Source organism: Octodon degus, unplaced genomic scaffold, assembly GCF_000260255.1.
Source record: "Octodon degus isolate 3935 unplaced genomic scaffold, OctDeg1.0 scaffold00206, whole genome shotgun sequence".
Taxonomy (NCBI): domain Eukaryota; kingdom Metazoa; phylum Chordata; class Mammalia; order Rodentia; family Octodontidae; genus Octodon; species Octodon degus.
In genome coordinates, this window is record NW_004524782.1 from 2,105,987 (window position 1) to 2,118,770 (window position 12,784).

Sequence of the window (12,784 nt, forward strand, 5' to 3'; positions counted from 1 at the left end):
TAGTTTTTTACTAGTGAAAGAAAAAAAAATTAGGCATTACTATAAAGTTCAGAATGTAATTCCTTCCATATTGTCTTTTATTCCTCCAGATGATCGACTCCTGCTTTCTGAAGGCTTACCCCATGAAATGTGCAGAATATTCTTTCCATCTCTTACTTTTTGAAATCTTTCCAATACCACAGGAGCACCACATCAAATTGATGTTTGGTGTCAGATCTCTACAATGAGACTTGCTCAAAGTAATAATTGTCACTATACTTTAAAAGAAATTTTAGAAGAAAATGAAAACATAACTTCAAAAGACTTAGTGATAGGAACAATATATTTGTTACAAACTGTGGTTGGAGTTATGGGGAATTTTTCTCTACTTTACTATTATTTTTTCCTTCAGCATACAGAAAGAAAATTGAAGTCCATAGATTTGATACTCAAGCACCTGTTTATAGCTAATTCTTTAGTCCTGCTTTCAAAGGGACCCTCTCAGACAATGGTAGCCTTTGGGTTGAAACATTTATTCAATGAATATAGTTGCAATCTTAACTTGTATGTCTTCAGAGTGGGCAGGGCTATGTCAATTTGTGTCACGTGCCTTTTGAGTGTCTTCCAGACTATCATAATCAGCCCCATGAACTCTTGTTGGAAGAACCTTAAAAGAAAAGCTCCAGAGTACATTGGCTTCTCCACGTCTCTCTGCTGGCTGCTGCACGTGGGAGTAAATCTCTTTTTTCCTTTGTATTTGTTACAGTTGGCTGGAAATTCAGAAAGCAGAAATATCCCTAGGAAAAGACACCTGGGATACTGCACTGTTGTAGATTTTGGGACAACCATTGTCTCAGTCTATATTGCTTTAGTAGTAGCCCCTGAGGTTTGTTTCATTTTTTTCACAATATGGTCCAATGGTTCTCTGATATTTGTCCTCTACAGACATAAACAACAGGTTAAACACATTCATAGCTCTAATGTTTCCTCCAGATCTGCTGAGTCAAGAGCCACCAAAAGCATCCTTCTCCTGGTGAGCAATTTTGTGTCATTTTACATGATCTCCTGCATCTTTCACATTTTCATTGCCCTCTTTTATAATCTCAGTTGGTGGTTTGTGAATATTTCTGGCCTCATTTCTCTGTGTTTTCCAACTGTCAGTCCCTTTCTGGTCATGAGCCAGGATTCCTCTCTATCCATATTCTTGTTTGTCTGGATAAGAAACACAAAAATTTCTTTCCTTAAAAGAAATATGTAATTGTGTATTTCGTCTTTATCTGTTTTTGCTCTGTGTAGTCCCGAGAGGGAATACAGAAGTACAAGAAGAGACGACACATCTTTCTTAAAAAGACCAATAGGTTCTGGATGGTTAACAACCTAAGTTTGCAGACCAAAATTAGAGAAAAAAGAGGGATACAAGGAAAGCCAACATTTTGGCCCTAGCCTTCTAAGGTCAATTAAAACTCAGGACATATGAGAACTTGTACTGTAACGTCATGTACCTCAGTAGTGTCCCAAATTTTCTGATCAAGAAGATTATGGGGCCAAAGAGGAAAGTGATCGATGACATAGAGTGGGCCTAAGGAGAGTCACATGGGGAGAAGACACTCTCTCAGGCTTTCACAGAGAGCACATTGGCCAAGCAATGGCCGTGACTCATCCACATGGCTGCACTGATAAAGGTTCTACAATCTGAGGTACAGGATCTCAGGACAAATCCTGAGGGCATTTCACTGACCTTCTCAGACCAAAAATCTACAACTCTTGTTGCACAGGTCCTCCTTTACCTTGGTCTTAACCATCCAGCAGAAAAGTATGAAGTCGAAATATAAGAAATAAAGCCATGCTGTTAAGTTGAGCTGTGGGGGACTCAGGTCAATAATTTCTGACATTGCCAGTTAAACAGAAGACCCAATGCTATTATGGGTTACTGGACTCTTTTAGAATATTTTGCTGAGTTTACACACCTGTAATATTCAATAACGGAACTTAGAAAAAATGGGGTATACAGATGAATGTCCATTTTTTATCTGTGTATTCAAAGTGGTTGGGATAGATATATAGTTACATTCTGTTAATGAATAGAATGATCTGTTCTAATGGTGCTTGTAAATAGGATCACAAGTCCGCATCTTGTGCAGTAATTAACCACTAAGAAGAATATATGCAGTGTATTATTTGTTGAAAAATAAAAATAAAATAATAAAAACAAACAAAAAATAGTTTTAAAACTCAGCTGTGTGGTAAGAAGCAGTACGGTTGATTTTCCTGGTTCAGAGGAGACAGGCTACAGTTACATGTGAACTGTATGGACCGGCATTAGTTCTACAAAAAACAGTTAAAATCACAGAAACGATAGGGCTGTTGGATTCCAAAGGATTGTGTGATAAAGGAAACACAGCCTTAATCTCTCTTTACATTTTCTGATCCTGACAACTGTGTAAACCTAGTCTGCAGAGGAAAGGTCTAACGGTGTAAAATCATGTAACAAAAGTGCCCATATATCTTCCCAGGTCCCCAAGAGACACAACGTGAAATGTGACACCATAAACTGGACTGAGACAAAGACTAACCGTGGCTATCCTAGGGCTACGGGACAAGGGGAGTCAGTCCTCATTAAAGTATAGTTGCAACAAGTGCATGCCAGGTTTCTGTATAGTGGAATATAGGAATCTTTATTTATTTCTGGGGCTGCAAAAGAACACGTTTCATAAGAAACCACAATTTTTTCCACATCTTTTTCATAATGCATACTTGTGCTGAGTGTAAAGAAGTACAGAATGGGCATTACAACGTTGATCAAAACAACCGGTCATTTCTATCATTGTACTAATTAAAAAATTCTGTACCATTCAGCCAACTGTATGGGAGCATAAATTATTTCCTAAATCCTGCAGTATCTCTTAATAGAAAGCAAGCTTTCTGAACATGCCATCTCAGAAATACTGATGACATTTGCCTTACTCTCATTCCTCTTCTTTCCTGTATAAAACACAGATAGATAACCAAATACTCTGGGACAAATACTCTGAATATGCCTGTCTTTGTGCTAAAATATTCCATCAATCTTAAGGGTGTCCAAAGGTTCTTTATCGTCCCTCTTTGTAATCACTTTCTTACTTCTATACACTGTATGTATGCTTCTTTATCTGTTATACTTCCAGGCTGTGGACTCTGCTGAGACTTTTATAGTCTTATCTATTTCAAAGCTGAGGCTGTAAAATGATATCAAGTATTTTTTAAAACCTACATCATCTATTCAAAAGAAAATGCTACAAAGAAAGTGAAAGTGATTTTTTTCCTTTACTATTTTCCACATGGCATGTCTTCGGATAACTTTTCATAGGGGCTGGCAGTTGTGGTTTGGTTTGGTTTTCTTTGAAAGTGGCAGTCACTTTAATAAGAATAATGAACAAAGAACATTTTTGTCCAATTTTGCCATGAACTTATATGTCCCTAGCCAGATCTTTAACTTTACTGGTGTATTATGTTTGTGAACTACAAAATAAAGGTAGTGATAGGTTCTGCTGTTGCCCTGTTGGGGATATTTGGGAGTAATGTGAGAAAAACACATAGGGACATTTTGATTCTTAATGTTAACAGGGGGAAAAATGGTAGAACATAGAGAGAACCCAATTCAATTGTACTTCATCTCAGAAAGCAGTTCAACATGTAAGTATTCAAAGATGTGATTCATATAGAAGCACCCCTCCCCCTCCATAGCGAAAGACTTTTCTCAGTATGTTTCCCTGATTTAGCTAGTAGCCAGGGAGGTAGTCGCCCAGAGAGTGCTTAGACCTATGTACCAGTCACCTGGAGTAGATCGTATGAGTCAGTTCTTCTTAGCTCTTTAGGCAATGCATTTTTCCTCCTGTCATTATCAGTTGGACCTCCATGTCATACATTTCTAAGAATTAAATTCCTAGATGGATTACCTGTAGTGTGTGGATGTTCTATGTAAAAGCCAATAGAGTATAACAAGTGACTTGAATGATTTTTTCCTAACTTGTTTGCAACTGATAGCTCATATTGAATGTTTTTATGTAAACTTTGTATTGTTGGGAAGAATTACCCAATCAGAGATTTATATTTTCATAAATGTTACATTTAGTTAAATTTTGTTACAGAGTTGTTACACTAGAAAATTATTTCAGTCTTTAAACACTATACAGTCTTGTGTATGTATTGTTTGTATGAATAAAAGATAAACACACACACACACACAAAGACCAATAGGGATTTCAGCTGGTTGGATGTAGGGCACTCATGCAAATAATGAGGGTGGACAGAGCAGTGTGTCCCTTTTCTGATATGCACTGTATTTTTCTAGTCCATCTGATTAGAGTGATTCTTGAAGCAAATTAAATGCATTTATTTGTAACTCGGATTCATTGATGAAAGTGTTTACTGTTTGTTGTTCAAGGAAATATGTTGAATGTGAGTGTAATGAAGAAATGATGGGGAGACATGGAATTAAATAGTACTTTTTAGGTGATTCCTGTCTCTTTTTGGTGGACCCACATGCTGAGTTTTTATTTTTATTTTTTTTATTTTGTTTTGTTTTGTTTTAATTTTTATTTGTGTGTGTGTGTGTGTGTGTGTGTGTGTCTGTGGAACCAGCTCAGCCCACCAGGGGGCGGGGCTGGCTGGCATGTGGTGCTGGGGGATTGAACCGCGGTCCCTGTGCATTGCGAAGCTTGTTCTAAGTAGGTGCTTTAGACCACTGAGCCATCTCACCAGCCCCATGCTGAGTTTTTAAATGACTCTGATTATTCATGCCAATAAAGTACCTTGGGTTCAATGAGTAATATCAATGTCAATAGATTTGGATACTATGTAAGGACAGATGACAGATGCGAGCAAACACCAAACAGAGTGGATATGAATTTTGTGGATGTATGCAAATAATATACCTCATAATTGTGCAAATCCAAAAATTACTTTAATAAAAGTCCTTTGATTCAGAATACCTTCAAACTGAAATGAATATATAAACCATTGCCGATTGCTGTTAAGTGTCTTGCTCCTTTCCACTGTGAATATTGGTAGTCATTTTTTTTGCAAATTTAATTTCTTTTAAACTATTTTGTAGAGAACTTTGATGCTATAGCTAGAATCTAAATTTTTTCATGAGCGTGCCACAGAAACCATTGACTTTGATCTCTAAGTACTTCCTTACCAGACTGCTAAACAGTGTCTAGAGGCTGGCTATTCAGGGGGAGATAGAAACCATACATAAATGCACTTATTTCCTAAAATTGAATAAGGACAACAAAGATCCAAAGTAACAGTAAGAATTTATTCCTTATTGAAAGTAGAATATCTGTTTACTTTTCTTTAATTGCTGGGACAACATTCATGACACCCAAAATTTAGGAAGAAAAGGTTTATTTAGCATGACGTTTGTGGAGATTTCAGTCCCTACTCAGGTGGCTTCTAGGCAGAGTGGCACATGGCAGAGGGCAGCAGTTCATGGTGACAAAAGACAGCAAAACATCAAGAGAAAAATTGGAGGAGCAGTGGCTGTGAAAGCAGCATCAGGGAGAAAGCAAACCTCTCTCACTTTTTTATACTGCATCCAGAATTTTGGCCTCAGATTGGGTGAAGCACTCAAACCCTTATTACCCATAATGCCAGTCTTGGATCATGAATTAATCACAGATTCTAGAAACCTGTCCCAGTGTCTACATGAGACTTTGAGGAAACAGCTGCACACAAACCATAAAAGGAGATTGCAGGGAACACCTCAAGCTGGAAACTGACAACACGTGCCGGGCAACGTAAAGCTGCACCAAGAACAAGAGTTCCTGATGCAAGCCACAAAAACAAGTTTTGCCCCTTCTGATAATGCATGATTCTCAGGCTGTCAAAAAAAAGGTGCTAGTCATAGGGAGTAAAATTGTCATCAACCTCCTGGTAGCATAAACTAATATACTATTGTGATTGAGAAGTTCCTTTCATCCCAACTGGAGAGAGGCTTTCACTTGACCTGAGCTTTCTGTCTCTTATCTTTATTTCTATATATTTGTGTCATCCTTTACACCAGAAACTTTGAGAGTTCTGCTGAATACAGCATAAGGCACCTAAACATGGAATTGGATAAGAAGATATAGTGGGTGAGGGGACATTTCTCATTTTGTGCTCAAAGTGAGAAGTATATTGATAGTGTCAATGTTAATTACAGAGCCGTAGGGATGCTGACATCATCAAGTATGAACTTAAGACCAAAAGAGGTTCACTAAGGCCAGAAAGTCAATCAGGTTGACTGAAGCCAGAGAGAGGAATGGGTTCACTATGGCTATGAGTAAAATGAGTTCTTTTCACACAAAAGTAAACCAGGTTCATGAGAACCAGAGAGAGAGAGAGAAGCAGGTTCACAAGGGCCACAACCATAAACAAAAGTGAGAAACAAAAGGGAGAGAGGTGTATTGATATTGTCAGGGGATATACCTGAAGAAAACAGATAATCAGACATGATAAATCTATATGGAACTATTTCTGAGTTGTTGATTCCTTTATTTTTCTTTTGTATTCTCTTTACTTTTGCTGATTTGCATTAAGCAATGCCTTAAAGGTCATAGGTTTGTTGCTATTACCATAAAAGATTTGGCTGGAAGTATTACTTTAAGATGAAGTCCTAAGTTGAAAAAAGATACAGGAATAGTAGAGCCCTCCAATGGAGTTTAAACACTCTGAGTTTGATTATTTAGATAAGAAAGAAGCAGTGAATACGCATTGGCAGGTACAAGATGCAGACATGATATCCTGTCCAAATACTATTAATACAAATCTTTCTTCTCACTGAATGAAAAGAAAGTAGCTGTATATCTATCCTATTTTGTATGTATAGATACAAAATAGTCCTCCATTTCTATCCCCCTTTCTTTTAGTTTTATCAGAGATGGGTATTCCATTGACATTTAAATATTGTAGCTGCATGAATTCAGCAAAATAAACCAATATAATCCAGTAGTCCATAATAATAGTGGGTTATCCATAGGACTGTCAATGCCAGAAGTTGTTTACTTGAGCCTTTTACAACTCAGCATGTTGTTAGTCCCAATTTATGTTCTAAGGTGTTTGATATTCAGATAAGATAGTAATATTATGCATACTGCCTTTATTACAGTGTAATGTAAGTAATGTTCTCTTCTTGATTTTCAACATCTGAAGACTGAAGACCATAAATCAGAGAGATTGATAGGCTAATAATGAAGCCAGTATTTTGACCATAGCCCTCTGAGGTCAGTGACAACTAGGCCATTATAGAACTATACTGCAATATCACGTAATTCAGTTGAGATTGAGTCTCTGATCAAGATTATAAGATCAGTGAGGAAGGTGATTACCAATATGAAGTTTGCCTATGGAGGTTCACAAGGACAGAAAAGATCTCACGAGCTCTCACAGAGAGCAACTTGGTCAATCAATTGAATGTATTTATGCATTACCCAGATGGCTGGAACTGACAGAAGTTCTAGGGGGTGCTGTACATGGTTCCAAGTTAAATCCTGAGTAGACTTCCCTGACCTTGATATATACAAATAAATTGATGAAGATAGGTTTCACCTTAACTTGTTCTTGAACATGCAGCAGAAAATATAACCAGAAGCTTCCATAATAATATATTAGCTCTAAAAATAATTGAAACCGCTAACACCTTCTGACAATTGCCAGTGACACTGGTGATGACTGTTATCATATAATGGGCTGAAGGGTGAAATTGATGAATTCAGGTACCAGACATCTTTAGACTGGGAATCGTTAGCCTAACTGAGTGAATTCACTCAGTATGGAAAGGTTTGAGAATGGGAAGGACTTTTATAGTGTCCTTCAAACACAGCTCCTCCAACTTCAACTGACCACGAATCACTTGCAGCTAAGAATAGAGAAGTGGATGATGTAGGGAGCAACTAAAGCCGGCAATCAATCATAAGGCCTGAGATGCCTAGGAAGGCCTTATTTCAAAAAAATAGAAAAAGCAAACACAAACGTGAAAGTAGTAATTCTGGTGTGGATTTGTCATGTTAGACCTAATACTTCACACTATGATCTGGAAAGTTATATCCTTTGTTAACAATTTCAGAAACATTCATGATGGAGGAGAAGCATTCCGGAAGAGCAAGTGCTGTCATTGGTTTTCTTTGCAATAAGACCTCATGTGCAGGACCAATCACTCCTTTAAATCAGGAAATTTAAAGGCAATGGGTTTATTAGGATTCCCGAGTGGCAGAGGTCAGGGAGCATCATTCAGTTTCCAAAGACAAGTTGCACATATTTATTGTAATGCACAGCAGAAGCAAAGTATTGATTAGAGATAACTGACATCTGTAGGTCTATGGCATGGCTTACTGAGGTGAGGCACAACATTACCTAAGGAGATATAGACAAAAAAAGTCGACTAAATTTTACTAGCTTTATATAATTGAACATAATTGAAGACAAATGAACTGGAATCTACATCAAATTATATTAAAGAGAGAATCAAAGTCCCTGAACCGGTTTCCAGATTTGAATTAGTTTATAGACTGAGAATCATTTTAACGAAGGAATGGCCAGATCTCCTTGAGAACAAGAATGGTGATGTATGACTGTGATCCCAGCACTGCATGTCACACCCCAGGATGAGTTGATCAGGTCGTGGCACCACACAGGAGCACAAGAACAACCTTCTCACCGCCAGACTTGCTCCCTGGTCAATCTGGACCCTGCACCACGGTCAAATCAGAGATCTTGAATTCGATCAGTGGTGACCCTTAAGTAATAGGAATCCATCTCTTCACCATTAATTAAATGGAGCTTTCAAAAAGTGTCAGACTTTAGGAAGTGTGTTGGGACAGAGCTGGGGGGTTCTGGCTTTCGGGCTTTCGAGGGGGCACAGATCTTTTTCTTGGCTGCCTGAAACTCATGAATTGCTCGTTCTATCTGTGGCCTGAAGATGTGATTGAGATTTGGATCCACATAATCCTGTCCACTTCCACTTCCAGCTTCCCTGACTGGACCCCACTCTGTCTCAGACCATTTTGCAATGGGTTCTTGTTCATTGTAGAATTTCATTCTCGCTTGTCCAGATGTATCGACACAAAATTATCCACTTTCTGTCTCAGGTTTTGGTAAGCTGGCTTGGTGTCCACGTCGGCCAGGCAGTCCCTGTGGAAGCTGTCAAACAGGCCCCGGCTCTTGAGCGGCTCCACGATGAGAGCGAAGAGCTGGGGGTCGCCAGGAGGAAGGTTGGCCGGGTTAATAGGGCCACCGCCCCTGCTTGCCCTGATCCCGCAGGCAGCTCTCCCAGGCGAAGCCTGGCCTGCTGCTCCTCTGCCCATCTCACCCATTCTCTCCCCCATCATCACCACCGCAGCCTCTATCTGCCATGCCTGTGCCGCCGGCCCGTGAAACAAACTCTGGACTGCTTTTTCCCAGAGGCAGAGGCCCTAGATTATACAAAGGTGGCGAAGGCACCCATAAAGGCAGTCACAGAGGTGCTGGTGAGGGCAGCAGTGGTGGTGGGGGCGTGGCTCATGTTTCAAGGGCTATGATTTTGCTGCTTCTGTGCAGGGTTTCACTACACAGCTCGGACTCAGTAGTGATCCTCCTGATTTCTGCCTCCCTAGTGCTGGGGTTACAGGTGTGCGCCACCACGCCTGGACTGAGAATATTATTAAGTTATTATTTCATGCATTTAAAAATACAATTATTACTTCTGTGGATTTTACAAGTGTGTAAGTTTTCCAAAGTTCTAGCTAAATATAGACAGATATATGAAGGAGTAGTGCTGAGAACGTCAATGCAGACATTACTGTGTGGTCACTTCAGGTTTAAGATATTTAAGTGTAATGGTTTAACCAACAAGCAAGGTACACTTAATTCTGTCTGCAGCAGGCCATTTCTTCTCTATTTGGAAAATATAAAATGTAGAATCTGAGAAAAAGAAAAAGAAAATTGATAATCGTGGCGTGTGGTGAGACTATGGATTGCTTTTTGTAAAATCAGAGTTTGACTTTGCCTATTATACATTAAAGTTTTTCATTAATTATATAAACAACAAATGATTATTGCTTTTCACCAAAATATGTGTACAGTTCACTGTTCATTACCCAATGTTGGACATTTGAGAAAGTGACTTGGGTAGTTTCATAGCTAAAAGAATAGTAAAATATGTGTCTTCATCCAACTGTTTCTGTTGATGTATTTTTGAATATGTATTTTGACTAAAGGTAGCCTCAGCAGAAGAGGATTTTAATAATCAAATGGATCAGATGGCCACTTGAGTGGAAAGCAGTCACATTTTGCTTCAGCCTGTCCTGTCATTTTGTGTATGTTTATGTAAGGATGTTTTTCTCTTGTTAAGATGTGTTTTTACTGAGACTTTCTCAGTGCTATTAACCTAGTAAACCTAATTTTCCTTAAAATATCCAAGTAATCATTTTCTAATAGATGCACATTAATGTACATCTACTTTTACATCATTAAGCTTTTCTAATTCCTTCCTCTCATTCCTTTCCCTGCTGAATCCTTAAATAATGGTGCAGTTTATGAGTTTTAGCATTGAGAATGAGCTTGGTTTACAGAAGAATATCTCAGAGGTATTTAGAGAACCGAGGTATACACATGTGCCTCTCTTTCTGTTCTTCATACAGGGACTGCCAGATTTCCTACAATCTCCAGGCTTCAAGGGATCATGAAAATGGGACAGCTTCTTTCATACTTTTGAATGGTCTCTTTGGAGATACAAGAAAATTGTAACTGCCCTTGGTAATTAATTACTACAAAAAAGTTGTTCTGATATGCCATTGTGTTCCCAAACCTTCACTGTCATTGCTGGTACAGGTGAAAAGATAATTACAGTTCAGAGGGGAATGGAGGTCACAGACTCACAAAACTTTATCTCAGGTCGAGCTTCTTGCTTCTCCATATACTGGCAGTCATGATCATCACAGTGAGTTCAGCTTCATGTAGAGGTAAGGAATCAGAAAATTATTTTGTATTTCAAGGTCAAGAGTGATGGCATATGCTTGTAATCTCAGCGCTCTGGAGGCTGATGAAGGAGGGTTGCTGCAAGTTCCAGATCAGCCTGCACTACAAAGTCAGTTCAAGGCCATCCTGAAATGAATAGCAAAATCTGCTGGTGTGATAGAGGCTTTCTGCGATGCTTTAGCTATTTTGGAATGTGTCATAGTCATGGTTGTGCGTGTATCACTCTAACATGATGATTGTAACTCCTGCAGAAGTTACCTAGAGGTAAATTGTGGACTTAGATTCCTTGCCCTCTTTATAGCTAAATTCTTTTGGTCTCTTCATGAAAATTATACCAGTTAATACATCACAAAATTATGAATATAAAATTTTACATGTATGACAGTATGGCAAAGAGGTATGCACTGTAAGTGGCAGTTCAAGGATTTATATTCTAAGCTGGAGACCATTTAAACAAAACACCATTTCTATAAAAGTTCCACAGGGAGAACACTGGATGGCACTTGACATGATCAGTGTAGTACATGTCACATTTTCTCCCTGTGGAGTACTCTGGATTAAAGTTTGAAGTCAGTCACCAGGAGCTTATCAACTCACATCTAGATTTTTGCAATAGGAGTGGTCTTATCTCAGGCTTCGGTTAGAATATGGGGATTTCTCTCCTCTGTTTTTTCAGTATTTTCCATCAACCTTATGACTGTGATTCCCAGGCAGGTGCTGTAGCACTGAGCTGTATTTCTAACCCCTTTCTCTCCTCTTAACCATTGTTCTTTCCTTTATATAGATGGGGGGCTGTTAGGCCCACTGATTTGATTCCTAAGAACCTGATTAAAACTCCTTATTAATTCAGTTTTAGTGTCTTCACAAAGGATCACTTCCCTGAGCACCACAATACTAGAATGTTTTAGACAGATGGGTTTAATCTTGGATTATTGGATTCAAATTTTCCTCATGTTTCCTCATCTTTGCAGAGTTGGTGATATTTCTGTGTTGAAGTTCTCAAGCTGTTTGGGTACCTCCAGGGGTACCAGGTGTGTAGAATATAAAACAAAGTCTCCCTCTTATAGTGGGTTGCCCATTTTAACTACTGAATTCTATTGCATGCATGGCTTTTGCTATGTTTAAGAATATGAAAACGATTAGCGAAGATATTACAATGTATTTGATACCCAAGAAAGATTGGGTATGATGCTGTGGATCCCATGATGAAACTGAATTTTCTATGTATACAACATTGTCATTGCTTTGGGAAAGTTCTTATTGGAGACCATCATTTGTCACTTTGGCATTATGAGATGCTTCCTGTACAGACTCAGTGGTAAGTCCCACACATTCTCATTGTCAACATTTCTCTTACATGTACATTTTGACATCTTACACTGACCAGTATGCATAAAAATGATAAAGATAACACTGCTTGCAAGGGAACAACTCAGCAGAATTTTACAGAAACACAACACTGTGTAACCGATCAGGAAATTGAGTACTGTCTTTTACCAAAAGATTTGTGCTCTCCCTTCACTCCCTGAGGTTATATTTCTTTTGAATATGTTAATAGGAGTGGAGCACTTCAACATAGACTTCCATCTATTTTTTTATTTTTTATTTTTTTTTGCGGAACCGGGGATTAAACTCAGACTCTCGTGCTTGCCAGGGAAGTGCTTTTCCTACTGAGCCATCTCCCCGGCCCTTACATCTATTTTCGCTATTTAAGAAATTGTCTTTATAATACCTGCTTGAATCTTCATATAAATGGACTTAATAAATTAATTCACATTTGTAATTTATGTGTATTTTATGAGAATTTCGGGAAACTTCTTCACTACTGAAA

At 38.5% G+C, this 12,784-nt stretch overlaps 1 protein-coding gene and 1 pseudogene across 1 annotated transcript; one reads left to right on the forward strand and one right to left on the reverse strand.

Annotated features, from left to right (window-relative positions):
* The first annotated feature begins 223 nt into the window (after nt 1–223).
* Nucleotides 224–1,237, forward strand: LOC101567979 (vomeronasal type-1 receptor 4-like). The gene has a single exon (XM_004644683.1). The coding sequence runs from the start codon at nt 224–226 to the stop codon at nt 1,235–1,237; it is 1,014 nt and encodes a 337-aa protein (XP_004644740.1).
* A 7,561-nt stretch (nt 1,238–8,798) lies between these two features.
* Nucleotides 8,799–9,323, reverse strand: LOC101568377 (annotated as a pseudogene).
* Nucleotides 9,324–12,784: the final 3,461 nt, after the last annotated feature.